At 39.0% G+C, this 18,851-nt stretch overlaps 1 protein-coding gene across 2 annotated transcripts in view; it reads left to right on the top strand.

Annotated features, from left to right (window-relative positions):
- Positions 1–18,851, top strand: part of SGTB (small glutamine rich tetratricopeptide repeat co-chaperone beta) — a 55,867-nt gene that overhangs the window by 16,259 nt on the left and 20,757 nt on the right. For both annotated transcript variants that reach the window (XM_063664857.1, XM_054487519.2), the window contains exons 4-5: positions 914–983; positions 5,130–5,229. In XM_063664857.1, coding sequence (XP_063520927.1) covers positions 914–983; positions 5,130–5,229 — 170 coding nt within the window. The remainder of the gene's footprint in view (positions 1–913; positions 984–5,129; positions 5,230–18,851) is intronic.

Raw genomic sequence — 18,851 nt, 5'->3', positions numbered from 1 at the left:
GGAGGCGGACATTGCAGTGAGCCGAGATCATGCCACTGCACTTCAACCTGGCAAAAGAGCAAGACTCCATCTCAAAAAAAAAAAAAAAATTGGACAATATGGAAAGATACAAGAAATTAAAATTTTACTTCTGATATACATCTTTCCAGGCTGTTTTTAATGTGTGTGTGAACATATTTATATAATATCATATTATAAATGATTTTTTGTAGGTTGTGATTTTGTCTTAGTAGGGTATATCTTAGATAGGATATTAGACATTTTGTTCCAAAATTTTCACTAATATAAACAATCCCTTGATCATATTTCTATTCCTATTCTTTACATACTAATTCCATTTTTTTGTTTATGAAGTAGGATTGCCGGGTATGGGAAATGCACATTTTTTAAAACTTTGATTCACATATTCTTCATATTCTTATTTTTTTTTTGAGACAGGGTCTGGCTCTGTTGCCCAGGCTGGAGTACAGTGCCATGATCTCAGCTCACTGCAACCTCTGCCTCCTGGGCTCAAGCCATCCTCCTACCTCAGCCTCCCAAGTAGCTGGGACTACAGGCACATGCCACCACACCTTGTTAATTTTTGTGTTTTCTATAGAGACGGGGTTTCACCATATTCCCCAGGCTGGTCTCAAACTCCTGAGCTCAAGCTGTCCACCCACCTTGACCTCCCAAAGTGCTGGGATTAAGGCATGAGCCACTATGCCCAGTCATACATATTCATATTTCTAATAAAAAATATATGAGAGGACTTTTCCCCTATTTTTGTTAATACTATTATTTAGGAATTTGATTTCATGATGTGGAGTTACAGATGATTTAAAATGTGGGTAATTTATTATTACTTTATAGTACTCTAGGATGATTCTTTATGTAGCTAAAGGGAAGTGCATTGATTTTTATTTAATTTCAGAATGACGTTCTGCCCCTTTCAAACTCAGTGCCTGAAGATGTGGGAAAAGCTGACCAATTAAAAGATGAAGGTGAATATTTCATACAAAAATGACTGACTTAGTAAAGCTTTCTGAAACTGTGGAGGAAATTACTGTCAATTGATATAGTTCTGATTACACCACCAAGACTAGATTGTCATAAGTGCACATGGCAATTACAAAACAGAAATGAATGTGATGGGTAAGAAGCCTGGAAGTACAGAATGGCTTGTGGGCAGTACAGTTACAGCTTGCTTCAAGAGAAGCAGATCTGTTGTGAGTAAAAGTTGCAGAACACATAACTTAAGGGCGAATTGCTTCTGACTGTTTTTGCTACTTATACTGTAGGATCTCAAATTCTTCTTTAACTTAAAAAGAGGAAAATAGTTTTCAGCCTTATTTTAGCTTTCATGTGTTTAGTGTTTTTGAGTTCTTTGAAATTTGTTAAGGTAGGCACATGGTACTTGTTTATTAGCTAGCACTTTTGATTACTACATTATGAAATTTTATACTAGTTGGCTATTGAAGCATTCTTGGTTTTAAGAAATAAGTCACTGTTGAGGATTTGTGTTCCATTTTTCCATTATGTCAGCTATGTTAAGCTATAGACGGGAGGCAGGTCAGGCCTGTAAGATTTGTACTACAAAGCTGTAGGGTATAGTCCTTGTCTTTAGCAGTGAGTGACAGCCAATAAATCCTCTGTTCTATTATAGACAGAGGGTTACTAGGGAATATGCTATGTTCAGAAACATTTTCTAGCCTTTTCTTTATTCCATACCTTGAAGAAGGCAGTTGAGTTAAAAAATATATATCACGGCCAGGCATGGTGGTCCACACCTGTAATCCCAGCACTTTGGGAGGCTGAGGTGGGTGGATCATGAGGTCAGGAGATCAAGACCATCCTGGCCAACACGGTGAAACCCTGTCTCTACTAAAAATACAAAAATTAGCTGGGCCTGGTGGTGTGTGCCTGTAATCCCAGCTACTCAGGAGGATGAGGCAGGAGAATTGCTTGAACCCAGCAGACGGAGGTTGCGGTGAGCCAAGATCACGCCACTGCACTCCAACCTGGCAACAGAGGGAGACTCCATCTCAAAAAAAAAAAAATATATATATATATATATGTGTGTGTGTGTGTGTGTGTGTATTTTTATATATATATATATATATAAAATCACCTGGTATCTAAAAAGGTGGATATGAAACAATTATACTGTTCCTATTCCTTGGGCATGGTCATTTCTCTAGGTCTGTAAATATATACCTATATCACTGTGGTTTTTGTTTTTGTTTTTTTTTTTTTGAGAGAGAGTCTGTCTCTGCCGCCTAGGCTGGAGTGCAGTGGCAGGATCTTGGCTCACTGCAACCTCTGCTTCTTGGGTTCATGCAATTCTCCTGCCTCAGCCTCCCGAGTAGCTGGGATCATAGGCGCGTGCCACCACGCCTGGTGAATTTTTTTGTATTTTTAGTAGAGATGGGGTTTCACCATGTTGGCCAGGCTGGTCTTGAACTACTGACCTCATGTGATCCGCCTGCCTCAGCCTCCCAAAGTGCTGAGATTACAGGCTTGAGCCACCACGCCTGGCCTTTATCACTGTTTTTAATGGCTGTGTAGTGTTACATGATACTGTTTGAGCATGTCTTACTTACCTAGACAGATAATTTTGTAATCCTAAATAACACTGTCTTTGATATTTTTGTCAATATTTCTTTTTGCTACTTTGTTCTTTTTTTGAGATGGAGTCTGGCTCTGTTGCTCAGGCTGGAGTGCAGTGGTGCAATCTTGGCTCACTGCAACCTCTGCCTCCCAGGTTCAAATGATTCTCCTGCCTCAGCCTCCCGAGTAGCTGGGACTACAGGCATGTGCCACCACACCCAGCTAATTTTTGTATTTTTAATAGAGACAGAGTTTCACCATGTTGGCCAGGCTGGTCTCGAACTCCTGACCTCAGGTGATCCACCCACCTCGGCCTCCCAAAGTGCCAGGATTACAGATGTGCGCCACTGCACCCAACCCTGAATTTTTATATGTTAAGTATTTTATATGTTAAATATTTTATATGTTAAATATGTTAAGCCTTTTATCATTAGCCTATAGTATACATGTGTATAATATTTGTGGTATGTATATATACATTATGATATCTACACCTTTGAGGTGACACAGGAAAAGACATACAGTACAGTTTTATAATGTAATCATAAAATGCCATCAAGACAAAGAGCCCAACAGCAACATCAAAGTCTCAATAACCCAGAAAATTAAAATGTTTGACATGGAAATCAAACTATCTTTGCTAATATAAACTTTTTGTTTCTTCATAAAAAACGATGTTATCCTCTCAGTTTCCTTAGAGGCTTTCTATTGATTTCTTTTTTGGGGAAGATCCAAATTAATTTTTTTAACTCGAAAAGATATTTGTTGCAATATAATTCATATGTCATACAATTTACTTCTTTAAAGGGTACAATGCATTAGTTTCTCGTATATTCAGAGTTGTGCAGCCATTACCATAATCAATTATAGAAATTTTTTTTTTTTTTCTTGAGACAGGGTCTCACTCTTTCGACCAGGGTGCAGTGCAGTGACAATAGTACAGATCACTGCAGCCTCAACCTCCTGGGCTCAAGCAATCCTCCCACTTCAGCCTCCTGAATAGCTGGGACTACAGGCACACGCCACCACCCCGGCTAATTTTTTTTTTTTTTTTTTTTTGTAGAGATAGGGTTTCACCATGTTCCCAAGCTGGTTTCTAATTCCTGGGCTCAAGCCATACTCCTGCCTTGCCCTCCCAAAGTGCTGGGATTACAAGGATGAGCCATCATACCCGGACTACAGAACATTTTTATAACCCCCCAAACAAAAACCATGTGCTTATTAGCAGTCACCCTTTATATTCATTTTTGATTCCTAATTTACAGTAATTTGAATATTCTGTTTTTGTTCCTTGGAAATTTATGCCCCATTCTTCCTGTTAAGTAGCTAATGATCTATTAAGAACAAGGCTAATGTAAGAGTTTCTGGTTTAAGAAAACTCGAAAGAATCACAGATACCTTTGAGATGTAAATCATTCCTCCTAATCTCCATTGTTTTTAATATTTTCTTTTTCTTTTTCTTTTTTTTTTTAAGACAGGGTTTCACTCTGTCACCCATGCTGGAATGCAGTGGCACAATCACGGCTCACTGCAGCTTCAACCTCCTGAGTTATGTGATATTCCTGCTTCAGCCTCCAAGTAGCTGGGACTACAAGCGTGCACCACTGCGCCTGGCTAATTTTTTTAATTATTCTTTTTGTTGAGATGGGGGGGGGGGTCCCACTATATTGCCCAGGCTGGTCTCGAACTCCTGGCCTCAAGTGATCCTCCCACCTTCACTTCCCAAAGTGTTGGGATTACAGGCATGAGCCACCACGCCCAGACATATTTTGAACATTGGTTCTTACAAGTGCAGAGGACACTACTTTTTCATTTAATGGTATACAAAAAATACCCATAGGAAATCTCTTATTTTGCTGACATTTTATTAACTTAGCTAAATTACTGCCAGATGTATCTGCAGATGCCCTTGCTGAAAATCAGTACTTTGCAGGCTAGCCATGGTATCTGAAATTCTCTTTCTAGAAATTAATCTCTTCAAATCCCCTTTTAAAAAGAATCTAACTCTGGAAGGGATAGCACATAAAAATATTATCTGCCACTATCATGATAGCATGATTAGTTTTATCAGCTTATCCTCAGCAGCGTTCTGAGAACTTGATTATCAGCAGATGTGTGTTTTAACAGGGAAAGAGTGGAAGACCAGGTCCAGATTGAGATGGTGATTAGGGAGGGTGTTGCATCTGGAACGGGCTGGGGCAGCTCTAAAAGGGAGGAGAGAGATGAAGATAAGGAAGGTGAGAAGAGATTCACTTTTGCCATGAGATAGTCATAATTGTTGCATTTACTCTTTAAGTCTGGATTTTATAAGGTATATAAACATTAATTTTTTAAAAGACTTTGCATTGTTAAAATGATTCAAACACACTGAAAGCTAAATAATAGCAACTCTGTAGTACAATGTAAAACTTTTTCCAGTGTGACTGAAAAATCATGAGGCTGACTTTCATATATAGTTTCCATGATTAAAATGTGTCTATCAGAGTGTATGTTTTTAATGTATATTATACTTACTGTACATACTGGTTACTTTATTTTAGGCAATAACCACATGAAAGAAGAAAATTATGCTGCTGCAGTGGATTGTTACACACAGGCAATAGAATTGGATCCCAATAATGCAGTTTACTATTGCAACAGGTAAACTAGCACTATTGTGGCAGGTTTGCAATTCTTAAACATTTAGATTAATAGCTCTGAAGGAAAATGCAAATCTTAATTATTTAGAAAATTTTGAAAGTTCAGAAAAATATAAAGAAGGAAGAAAAAATAAACTTACAAACTTACCACTCAGAGGCAACCACTGTTATTAATCTGTTAGCATATTTTGTCTTACATAAATTTATTTATTTGTTTGTTTATTTATTTATTTTTTTTGAGACGGAGTCTCACTCTGTCACCCAGGCTGGAGTGCAGTGGCATGATCTTGGCCTACTGCAAGCTCCGCCTCCCGGGTTCATGCCCTTCTCCTGCCTCAGCCTCCCAAGTAGCTGGGACTACAGGAGCCTGTTACCACGCCCGGCTAATTTTTTTGTATTTTTAGTAGAGATGGGGTTTCACCGTGTTAGCCAGGATGGTCTCGATCCCCTGACCTCGTGATCTGCCCGCCTCAGCCTCCCAAAGTGCTGGGATTACAGGCGTGAGCCACTGTGCCTGGCCTAAATTTATTCATTTTTATTTTTATTCTTTTTGAGACGTGGTCTCACTCTGTCACCTAGGCTGGAGTGCAGTGGCATGATCTCAGCTCACTGCAACCTCTGCCTCCTGAGTTCAAGTGATTCTCCCACCTCAGCCTCTGCTGCGACACCAGGTGGACTACAGGTGCACACCACCATGCCTGGCTAATTTTTGTATTTTTTTTTTGGTAGAGATGGGGTTTCACTGTTCATGTTGGCCAGGCTGGTCCTGAACTCCTGACTTCAAGTGATCTACCTGCCTTGGCCTCCCAAAGTGCTGGAATTACAAGCATGAGCCACCACACTCAGCCAGTTTATTCATTTTTAGATTCACCTTTGTTCACTGGTCTTATCAAAAATATGTCCTTATTTTATTGCAATCTTTCAAAAGCATTATTTAAATGGTTACAAATTAATCTCTATTACTACTGCTTATTCTTTTTTATATTTCCAGCACCTGTCATTGTGGCTAGCAAAGAAGTACTCAGCAAGAGTTATTTTTGAATAAGGAGATAGACATACCTTGGTTTACTTACCTATTGTCCTGCTGGTGGACATGGAGGTTGCTTCCATTTTTTTTCAATATTATCATATAAAGCTGCAATGAACATCTGTTGTTTCTAAAATATTTTTCATGCCTTAGATTTTCTGGACTTTGGATTTATCCCTGGAAATGCACTTAGTAGATCTAGAAGTGCAAATTATTTTTAAAATTGTTGATGCAAATTACAAAATTGTCCCACCTTCTTTGAAAATATTTTGAAAATTCTCTCCCTAGGAATGTATCTGTTTTGGCTACGCCCTTGATCAGCACTAAGTATGCAAATGATTAATTATTGCTAATTTAATCTTGTTTTTATATTGTTCTAATTTATATTTAAGTACTGGTGAGGTTGGATATTTTTCAAATGTTGGCCATTTTTATTTGTTTTTTCCTAAATTTTCTATTTATACCTTCTATAGACTGAATGTTTCTGTCCCCTTAAAATTCATATACTAATGTGAATTTTAAGCCCAATCTCCAATGTGATGGTATTTGGAGGTGGGACCTTTGGAAGGTGATTAGGTCATGAGGCGGGGGTTAGTACCTTTATGAAAGAGACTCTGGAGAGCTCCCGTGTCCCTCTTGCCATGTGAGGACACAGCAGGAGGAGTACCCGTACCAGTTCTTAGCTTGTTTGACCGCAGACTTCTTTCTTCCTCTTTCTGGGCTCTGTCCTTTTTAACACGGGTCTGAGCCCCATAGGCTGCATTTCCCAGGCTCCTTTACCATCTGGCTTTTGTATGGGTTCAGCCATGGAGGTACTGGCAGGAGATTTGGAAGGTAGAAAGAAGAGAGAAGTCTAGGTATTTCTTTCTGCTTTTTAATTTAATTTTATTTTTTAACATCATGGTGTATATTCAGCAGGGGCTGCTTCTCATCCTTGTCTTCCTGCTTCCACCCGAGACACATACTGTTGTTCTGGTCTTTGCCAGGGGACCTTCGGTATTGGACTTTGTACTTTGTCCTTCAGTCTTACGGATGGTAGTGGCTTCCTGTTGTGAATTTCTGGATTGCTGTACAACCCGGTTTGGCCTCTCAGCTCTTCTACCACCTTATGTAATAAATTCCCTGAATTAAATTATTCTGTTTTAAATATTGAAGTTCCAGTAGAACTTTCTACAGTGATTGAAATGTTCTGTATCAGTACTGTCCAACTCAGTTGCCACTAGCCACAGTGGCCGTTGAGCACTTGAAATGTGGCTAGAGAGCAATTGAGGAACTAAATTTTTAATGTCTACATCAATTTAAAATTAATTTAGGCCGGGCGCGGTGGCCCACGCCTGTAATCCCAGCACTTTGGGAGGCCAAGGCGGAAGGCGGGCGGATCACGAGGTCAGGAGATTGAGACCACCCTGGCTAACACGGTGAAACCCCGTCTCTACTAAAAATACAAAAAATTAGCCGGGCGTGGTGGCGGGCGCCAGTAATCCAGCTACTCAGGAGGCTGAGGCAGGAGAATGGTGTGAACCCCGGAGGCGGAGCTTGTGGAGAGCCAAGATGGCGCCACCGCACTCCAGGCTGGGCGACAGAGCAAGACTGCATCTCAAAAAAAAAAAATTTTGAATTTAAATAGCCACATATGGCTTATGGCTGCTATATCAGACAGCAGAGCCCTATATTAAAGATATAGAACAAAAATCCATGTGTCTTATTTGCCTTTTAATGTTTTTCATATGTAAAAGTTTTAAAAATCTATGTAGTCCAAATTTTCTTTTCCTTTGAATTTTATTCCAGTGCTTTTAGACTTAAAGCTCTCCCCATTTACAGACTTGACAAATAACTTCTATTTTCTTATTCTTTCTTTCTTTTAAATTTTATCATCTCAAGTCTGTTTTGGTTACTGGCATTACTATTTTAACCCATTCGAAACTTGTTATGACGGCCTTATCACCTTTTATTTTATAGTAGGTTCTTAGGTTTGAAAGAGATCTTTAAGTTAACTTGGTCCAATATTTCATAAAGTCATTATTATCATATTTAGGGTAGTCACACCTTTCTGAGATAGCACTCTCTTCCCCTACCTTTTCTTTTGTGGTTATATCTGTTAGAAAGGTCTTCCTTATATTGACACTGAGTTTGTTTTCCTATAGCTCCTGTAGCTTCTATCGGTTGGTTTTACTTAAGGGTGTTTCCAGAATAATTATGATTCTTTTTTTTTTTTTTGAGATGGAGTCTTGCTCTGTCGCCCAGGCTGGAGTGCAGTGGCAGGATATTGGCTCACTGCAACCTCCGCCTCCCAGGTTCAAGTGATTCTCCTGTCTCAGTTTCCCAGGTAGCTGGGACTACAGGCATATGCCACCACTCCCGTCTAATTTTTGTATTTTTAGTAGAGATGGGGTTTCACCATCTTGGGCAGGCTGGAGTTGAACTCCTGACCTCAAGTGATCTACCTGCCTCAGCCTCCCAAAGTGCTGGGTTTATAGGTCTGAGCAACCACGCCCAGCCATGATTCTTATTTTTCTTTCCTTTTTTTTTTTTTTTTTTTTGTGAGACAGTCTCACTCTGTCACCCAGGCTGGAGTGCAGTGGCGCGATCTTGGCTCACTGCAAGCTCTGCCTCCCGGGTTCACGCCATTCTCCTGCCTCAGCCTCCCAAGTAGCTGGGACTACAGGCGCCCACCACCACACCCGGCTAATTTTTTTGTATTTTTCTTAGTAGATGGGGTTTCACCACGTTAGCCAGGATGGTCTCGATTTCCTGACCTTGTGATCCACCCGCCTCGGCCTCCCAAAGTGCTGGGATTACAGGCATGAGCCACCGCGCCCGGCTCATTCTTCTTTTTCATGACAGTACCTTACATTTTAAAATTTGCTACCATGTTCACTTTTCTTTTCTCCACATGCAATGTTTGAAGTTTCTTCTGTTATACTTCAGATAGTACAGCTTTAAGTCCTGTACCTTCACTTGAAACTTGTTCCAGTTTACCTCTGTCTGTTAGATATAGTTCCCGGAAGATAAGACAATATATCTGGCATTAGTCTAACTAGACCAACAGTCTTGTAAGACTCTCATTTAACCTACTTTCTAGATAACATAACTATATATCAGCATATTCTAGCATTATTTGTTAAGTTCATATTTTGCTTTTGGTATATTATGGCCCTCTTTTTTCATAGATTCTATCATATAACTCAATCATATATATATTTGACAGGTTTTTACCAAATACCTGCTATGCACTAGCACTGCCACTGGAGGAACAATTGCTTGCTTATACTCAAATGCAGGCTCTTACGTTTTGCCCCTATCAAATTCTATCTTGTTATAATCTTCTATTTATTTGTCTTTTAAAGCTTTTTAAAAGGTTTAAAGATTATATATTAAAAGGTTTACAGATTATAAGTAATCTGTAAAGTAATGAATTTGCTCTTACTCCCGTTTTCATGTTATCCACAAACTTGAGAAGAGTACCATATCTTATATCAATAACAAGTTGGCTAGGTGCAGTGGCTCACGCCTATAATCCCAGCACTATGGAAGGCTGAGGCGGATAGATCACTTGAGGTCCGCAGTTCCTGGCCAATGTGATGAAATCCTATCTCTACTAAAAAGCAAAAACAAAAACCAAACAAACCAATCAACTACTGGAACTATAATAGAGAAGTGGTTAAGAGCAGGGGTTCTGAACCCAGACTCTTTTAAAAATATATATGTATTTCAGTAGCTTTGGGGGTATATGTGGTTTTTGGTTACATGGATGAATTATATAGTGGTGAAGTCTGAGATTTTAGTGAAACCATCACCCGAGTAGTGTACATTGTTCCAAACATGTAGTTTTTTATCTCTCATCTCCCTCCCATCCTCCCACTTCTGAGTCTCCAAAGTACATTATACTACTCTGTATGTCTTTGTGTACCAATAGCTTAGCTCCTACTTATACGTGAGAATACACAGCATTTGGTTTTCCATTCCTGAGTTATTTCACTTAGAGTTATGATCTCCAGCTCCATCCAACTTGCTGCAAAAGACATTATCTTGTTCTTTTTTGTGGCTGAGTAGTATTCCATAGTATATACATATATACAACATTTTCTTTATCCACTCATTGGCCAATGAGCCCTTAGTTGGTTCTACATCTTTGCACTTGTGAATTGTCCTGCAATAAACACATGTGTGCAGGTGTCTTTTGGATATAATGATTTTTTTTTCTTTGGGTGGGTACCCAGTAATGGGATTCCTGGATCGAATGGTAACTCTACTTTTAGTTCTTTAAGAAATCTTCATACTGTTTTCCATATAGGTTGTATTAATTTACATTTCCACTAGCAGTGTATAAGCATTCCCTTTTCACCACATCCATGCCAACATCTGTTGTTTTTTGACTTTCTAATAACGGCCATTCTTGCAAGAGTAAGGTGGTATCTCATTGTGGTTTCAATTTGCATTTCCCTGATAATTAGTGATGTTGAGCATTTTTTCATATGTTTGTTGGCCATTTGTATAACTTTGAGAAATGTCTATTCATGTAATTTGCCCATTTTTGATGGGATAATTTGTTTTTTTCTTGCTGATTTGTTTGAGTTTCTTGTAGATTCTGGGTATTAGTCCTTTGTTGGATGCACAGTTTGCAAATATTTTCTCCAATTCTGTGGGTTGTCTGTTTACTCTGATGATTATTTCTTTTGTTGTACAGAAGCCTTTTAGTTTAATGAGGTCTCACTTATTTATTTTTGATGGGTCCAGACTCTGTGGATTCTAATTTCTTGCTCTGACACTTACTACCTATGTGACCTTGAGCAAATTTCCTAGTGCATCTATGCCTTGGTTTCCGTATCTGTAAAATGTGGGTAATACTAGTATTTACCTTGTAGGGTTGTTATGGAGATCAAGCAGTATAGTACATTTGATGCATTTCAAGTCAACTTGCAGCCATCAATATACATCCTCCCTAAATACTTAGCATACATATCATTAACTAGAGTTTAGTATTTACTTTTTTGGGGGTAAAATTTGCATACAAAAAATGCATAAATCTTAACTGTATTTTCGTGGAGTTTTGACAAATACATATACCCATGTAACCTAAAATTCTATCAAGATATTGAAAATTACCATCACTAGCCAGGCATGGTGGAGGGTGCCTGTAATCCCAGCTACCATCAGATGTCCAGGAAGTTCCTTAAACCCCTTCACAGTCTGTTGCCTACAACACTCACCAGAGGTAACCACTGTTTTGATAGATTAGATTCATTTCCTCTAGAGTTTCATGTGAAAGAAATCATACATATTTTCTGTGCAAGACTTTATTTGCTCAGCATAATGGTTTTGAGATTCAACCATGTTGTGGCATGTATTAGTTCATTCTTTTTTATTGATCAATAATATTCTATTGTTTGAATATATCAGTTTGCTTAGCTATTTTCCTATCTATGGCCACCTGGGCTGCTTCTAGTTAAAACAATTTTTTTTAAATGTTGTCCAGATTTTATAGTTATTATTTGTGGGAGGTCGTATCCTTAAGAAGTTTAGTTGGCCTCACTAGAGAATTTCATTTTCTTCTTCACATACACAAAAATTCCTTTGTTAATCATCAGTGTAGCTCCTCAAAATAGAAAATCCAAATAATTTGTGGAGATTGAATCCTCTTAGCTGTGGTTTGATGGTTAAGTTTTATTCTGTGTAATCAGATTAATGTATATAATGTTTTAATGTTTTAGCATATGCAGTCTTGAAATAAATACTTGAGTGTCATGAAATGTTGTAACCAGATACAAATATTATCACAAAATTTCTTATTTGTAGAGCACAATAAGCCATGTACTTTTAAGTATAAATATGGAAAATGTGAGCCTACAAAGTTTATTTTTGATGAGAATGTCTTATATCCACCAGTACTGTATTAGAAGAAATTTTTGGCAATACCTATGCTTGCTTTTTATTTAATTTTTGTAAAACTGAAATCAATAATTATGCTTCTCTTTTGCATTTAAATTTTATCTTTTTCCCTGAAAAGTGCAGTGAAAGAGCATGCTATTTAATATTAAATAATCAGAAAACTTTATACATTTAATGTAAGTACTAAACAAAGCTTTAGGATCACTTTGGTTTTTCTGAGACTCTAGTAGCTATAAATATCTCAGTAGCCTGTAATCTTGCCAACTACCTCTGCCATTTTTCTTTGCCAACTGGCTGCCAAGAATTGAAAGCTCAGAATAGCCAATCTAAATCTTCATTTTAAATTCATTTTCACAATTTTATTACTAATCAAAATATTTTTTACATACTCAACTCACTAGGATGAACTAATGTTTACTTTTTATAGAACTGACTTTTTAATTTGTTAGAAAATGAACATTTGGCACATTTCTTAAACATGACTCTTTCTTTTCTGGTACTTGTCTTCTATTTTGGCCTTTTAGGATCCTACGGATGCTTTAGGCTCCACTTTGATAAAAGGAAAACCTGAATCCTTCCTTGTAAACATACCATGTAGTTTTGCTTTTTGAATATACTTCCAGCACTTGCCACAATGTGTAACATTTATGTAGGTTTGTCATATGTTTTATCATATACTCATCATATGTTCTGCCTTATCTTATATGCATATTTGTTTTATTTCTTCAGGTGAAGGGCAGAGATTGGCACTTGTGTCTATTTGTATCCCCTATAGCACCTTATATTGTGCCTTGTAGGTGTTCAGCCAATTTTTGTAGGATGAAGTGTATAAAAGATACTGAAGCAACCAGCCATTTGCATTAATACTTGTGTACATAAAACAACAACTGATTGAGTATAGGTCTAAAACACCACCAAGTTCTCCACGATGTGAAATGAACAACAGTTTTGGATGTCTTCTGTCCCTACACAAACACAATGTTCTTATTTCTTTTGTACTTCAGTGCTGAGTACTTTACCCATAGTAAGCTCATGCTTCAGGGGTGGATGGATAGTTGAATGACTTAAGGCAATAAAAGACAGGAGAGAGAGAGAGCATAATGGAGGGAATTTGGAAGGCCTCTTAGGTGATGGAGAACTGGAGTCGGATTTGAAGGACCGGTAGAACTTGGATAGGCAGAGGAGAGGGGAAGGCATTTCAGATTGGAGAGCTTAGTCTAAAAGGCACAATCAAGAAGCCTCAGGCCATTGTAATAAGAAATGCCAGTGACGGCACGTAGTCGTGTGAGCTCTGAGAAAGATGGGAACAGAGACCTCATTATTTCGCATTTTGTTTCCTCTTCTTCTGTGAGCAGCATGTGGTCAGTCAGTCCACTGGGATTTGAGCTTGTTGTTGAATCTCTGTTCTGCACTTACTAGCTACATGACCTTGGGCAGTTACTGTATCTTTTTAAGCCTCAGTTTCCTCACTTGTAAAGTAAGGATGTTATCCACTTCAAAGGGTAGTTGTAAGGAGTGATAATATGTACAAAGTCCCCAGCATAGTCCTAGACTTGCAACATTTGTTTCTTTCAAAAACAAGGTAAGGCTTCTTTAATTGTAGGAATAGATTTTTACCATAATTTATTTATGCATGATGTGAGAAATGTGAAGTAGCTTGATTTTTTTCTGTCTTTCTGTAAAAATAGAACATAAATCATATTTGTGCTTTTGTTTCTAATAAGGTGAAGAAAGCAAGGGTGCCTGGAAACATGTGACTCTGACTGTACTGTTCCACTGAAATTTCATTAGTTATGCCCTGATAACCAGACAACAGAGGCAGAGAGCGCAGACCACATTGTTATTCAGTTCAGACATTGGCATGTTTCGCTTCATCTTCCAGAAGATTCAAATATAGCCTGTCTTCTCTTTCCTTTCCTGGCCTCTGAGGCTCAGACGCCTCTCCTGTTCCTTTTGTGAGCTGCACAAATCTGCTTTCACCCTAACTTGCAGTTTGTGATCCAAAGCTGTTGAGATTGAAACACAGTCCCCCTCCTTCCTTACACCCACTCTTCTCTCTGAGTCTGATCCTCCCTGCTTATTTCTTATCTTATTATCAGAATCTGAAGCCAGATTTCAGGGTGTCTTTCTATTTCCCTTTTCCATACACCTCCCAAATAGCTAATTTATTTCCTACTCCCTTAGTCCAAGTTCTTAACTTTGGTTGAACTAGTGCAATAGGGACATCAAAATGGCTTTCCATTTCTACTTGCACTCCCCACTCCTGTCTTCTGCCAAAACGTTTTTTTCTAAGATGTGAAATTGATCATCTAATGCTTGCTTTCTGTTCAGTAGTTCCAAAATACCTACAGGATCCAATTTAAGCTCCTCAACATGACGCATAAGATCTTTTCTAATCTAGGCTCTTTCTTTTCTCTTAACTTCATTATCTTCACTTTTCCTCCTACCCTGTTCCTCTTTTCTCTACTACCTATGCACATGTCATATGAAACTTACTGATTTCTTAAAAATACCATGTTAGGACATCTCTCCATGCTTTGTATGTGCTTCCCCCTATGCCTAGAATATTTCCTACCTTATCTAATTGGTCAACTACTAGTCATCCTTCAAAACCTGTTAGGCTTTGGGAGGCCAAGGTGGGTGGATCACCTGAGGTCAGGAGTTCGAGACCAGCCTGGCCAACATGGTGAAACCCCTGTCTCCACTAAAAATACAAAAAATTAGCTGGGTGTGGTGGTGCGCACCTGTATTCCCAGCTACTCTGGAGGCTGAGGCAGGAGAACTGCTTGAATCCGGGAGGCGGAGGTTGCAGTGAGCCGAGGTCACGTCACTGCACTCCAGCCTGAGCCACAAGAGCGAAACTCTGTCTCAAAAAACAAAAGACAAAAAACCCAGTTAGGTGTTGCTTCTTTTGGGAAGACTTTCTTAGTTTCTTTTCTTTTTTTTCCTTGTCACCCAGGCTGGAGTGCAGTGGCACGATCTTGGCTCACTGCACCCTCTGCCTCCCAGGTTCAAGCAATTCTTCTGCCTCAGCCTCCTGAGTAGCTGGGACTACAGGCTCCCGCCATTACACCCGGCTAATTTTTTTGTAGTTTTAGTAGAGACAGAGTTTCACTATGTTGGCCAGGCTGGTCTCAAACTCCTGACCTCAGGTGATCCACCCGCCTCGGCCTCCCAAAGTGCTGGGATTACGGGTGTGAGCCACTGCGCCTGGTCTTCTTAATGTCTTTTCCTCCCAACCTCCTGACCATGCCCCTATGGCCCTTCCCCTCCGTGTCCTGTGGAGTGGTGCTGTCCAATATGGTAGCTCCCAGCCACATGTGGTGATTTAAATATAAATTAATTAGAATGTGATACAATTAAATATTGCATTAGCAATTCTTCAGTTGCATTAGCATATTTCAAATGCTCATTAGTCACATGTGGCTAGGTGCTACTGTATTGGATAGTACAGATACAGAACTTTTCTGTTGCAGAAAGTTCTGTTAGACAGCTTGGCATAGGGTTAGCCACACCTTTCTCTGTGTTGCCTCTTCCTTTTATACTTCCATTTTTGCAATTTATTATAGTATTTGTTTATTTGCATATCTATTTCCCTATTAGACTAGGAAAGGTTGAAGGGCAGGGAGATACTCTCTTCATCTTTGTATAGTGGTTTCGAGTTCAGTGTCTAGCATATTATAGGTATTCCACAAAAGTCAGCTGAATTGGTTCAGTGAATTTTAGAAGGGAAAGTTGTCTCTACCTGATGACTTCTAATGATGAAACAGTGACATGGCAGCGTGTATGTGTGTCTATTTAAAAAAAAAAAACAAATTTAAACCTATTTAAACTTATTGAGAGAGAATAGTATGATGAACATCTCTATATGTATGTTCATCATAGAATCAATGGTAGTTAACATTTTGCCATGTTTACTTCCTCAATCTTTTCCTTCCTTCCTTCCTTCCTTCCTTCCCTCCCTCTCTCTCTCCTTCCTTCCTTCCTTCCCTCCCTCCCTCCCTCTCTCTTTCTTTCTTTTTGTCCTTCCTTCATTCCTTTCTTCCTTCCCTCCTTCCTTCCCTCCCCTCCCTTCTTTCTTTCTCTTTCTTTCTTTCTTGATTCATTCCTTCCTTCCTTGCTTACTCTCCTTCCTTCCTTCCTTCCTTCATTTCTCTCTCTTTCTGTCTTTCCCTTCCTTCCCTTCCCTTCCCGTCCCGTCCCGTCCCATCCCGTCCCATCCTGTCCTGTCCTTCTGTCACTCTGTCACCCAGCCTGGAGTGCAATGGCATGATCTCAGCTCACTGTAACCTCTGCCTTCCAGGTTCAAGCAAGTCTCATGCCTCAGTCTCCTGAGTAGCGGGGACCACGGGACACCCAGCTAATTTTTGTATTTTTAGTATAGACAGGATTTCACCATGTTAGCCAGGCTTTCTCAAACTCCTGGCCTGAAGTGATTCACCCACCTCAGCCTCCCAAAGTGCTGGGATTACAGGCATGAACCACAGCACCTGGCCTCTCTTTGTCTTTCTATTGGGGTATATGGGGTGGGGGTGTGTGTATATGCCTATATACAAATACATAAAATTTTCTTGCTGATCCAAAATACTTCAGCTATATCTCCCAAGAATAGGGATATACTTCATATAACTATCATACCATTTACATGTAAGAAAACTAGTATTAATACTGAAATCTTTCCATTTGTCCCCAAAACATCTTTTATAGCTATGTTTTTTATCCAGAATCCAACCAAGTTTCTTGCATTGTATTTTGTTATGCCACTTTAGTCTCTTTTAATCTAAAAAGTATCCCTGACTTTTTTGATTGATTGTTTTTCATGAGATAGACATTTTTGAAGAGTTCAGGCCAATTGTCTTATAGAATGAGCCATATTCTAGATTTATGTGGTGCTTCCTCATGATTAAAGTTAAATTTTGTTATGAAGCCTACAAAAATAATTATGTGTACCACTTATTGCATTGTGTTAGGAGGTACATATTTTCAGACTGTCCCATTACTGGTGACTCCAAGTTTGATATCTTAAGGTGATGACCATCAGATCTATTATTCCTTTTGTAATTTATAAGTAATCTGTAGGGTTTGGTGATATGAATAAAAAATTATTCCCTAACAAACTTTTATTAAATATTTTATCATCTATTCGTGATCTTTCTCCTTATCACATACGTTGATAGTTGCAAAATGGTGATTTTTTCTAATTTTATCATTTCCTTTACATATATTTCCTCACATATTTCTATAAAGAAGAGCTTTCCTCTCTTCCTTTTTCAGCTTTCTCCCTCTTCCTCACTGCAGCTTTTTTGAGTGTCATTTGAATATTCATTTGTACTCATTAATTTTTTAAAAATTCACTATTCAGTATGTTATAATCAGTTACCTTAATAGTTATTTTTGGTTCTTAAATTATCCTACATTTGGCTAATGAGACCCCTTTAAACTGGTCATGTATCCTTTTATGTAACTTCATTTTTTTTTTTTTTTTTTTTGAGACGAAGTCTCGGTCAGTTGCCCAGGCTGGGGTGCACTGGCGCGATCTCGGCTCACTGCAAGCTCCGCCTCCCGGGTTCACGCCATTCTCCTGCCTCAGCCTCTCGAGTAGCTGGGACTACAGGCGCCCGCCACCACGCCTGGCTAATTTTTTTGTATTTTTAGTAGAGACGGAGTTTCACTGTGTTAGCCAGGATGGTCTTGATCTCCTGACCTCATGATCCGCCTGCCTCGGCCTCCCAAAGTGCTGGGATTACAGGCGTGAGGCACTGCGCCTGGCCTGTAACTTCATTTTTAAAAAACACTTTCTTAGCCAGGCACTGTGGCTCACCGCCTGTAATCCCAGCACTTTGGGAGACCAAGGCCAGTGGATCACTTGAGGTCGGGAGTTTGAGACCAGCCTGGCCAATATGGTGAAACACCCGTCCCTACTAAAACTACAAAAAATAGCTGGGCGTGCCACTGCACTCCAGCCTGGGAGACAGAGCAAGACTGTCTCAAAAAAAATAAAAAATAAAAAAACCAACCACTTTCTTGCTTTCTGAGATAATAAGACATTCCATATTTCCTTTGTACTTTCCCTGTTGTAGCCCTGAGCTCAACTATTTCTCCAAGGAAGCTCTGTCCTTTTCAGTGGAGGATGTATTTAGAAACCAAGATTGGGTTGCAGGACATGATCATTGCTACTAAGGTCTTATTGCTTCTAGGTCCTTTCAGTGGACAGAGCTAGGAAATTGATTTTTTGAAAAGTCATCAGTTTATACAGATACTTTCAATTCACTAGCATCACAGAGTTCTCCCTCATCTTTCCCCATTTTATATTTGTATCTTCTTTCTCCCACGGTGAAAACCCTTCTTCCATTACCACCAGTAATGGTGGTACTTTACTCATTTGCTGTATCTTTCAGTATCCTTCAGTTGGTATTATAAGCCAATATTACACCAGTAGCAGGCCTGCTATGTAAACTTCAGGATTTCTTTGCAGTTTTTCATTTGTCTTTGAATGCATCTCACTAAGCATATATACTCAGAATACTGTGCTCAAAAGTGATTTGAATTTTTTTTTATATAATTAGGATCAATTGTTTGTTTTATTCAGTTTGAAAGTTTGCTTTTTCATCTTTCTGAAGTCTTACTCTCATTTCTATCCCATCTACCCCATTCTCACCCATCCCCTATAGGATGAGAGTGAGACTTCTAATGTAGGTTTAACTTCT

Source organism: Pongo pygmaeus, chromosome 4, assembly GCF_028885625.2.
Source record: "Pongo pygmaeus isolate AG05252 chromosome 4, NHGRI_mPonPyg2-v2.0_pri, whole genome shotgun sequence".
Taxonomy (NCBI): domain Eukaryota; kingdom Metazoa; phylum Chordata; class Mammalia; order Primates; family Hominidae; genus Pongo; species Pongo pygmaeus.
This window is presented reverse-complemented; position numbering and strand designations above follow the sequence as displayed.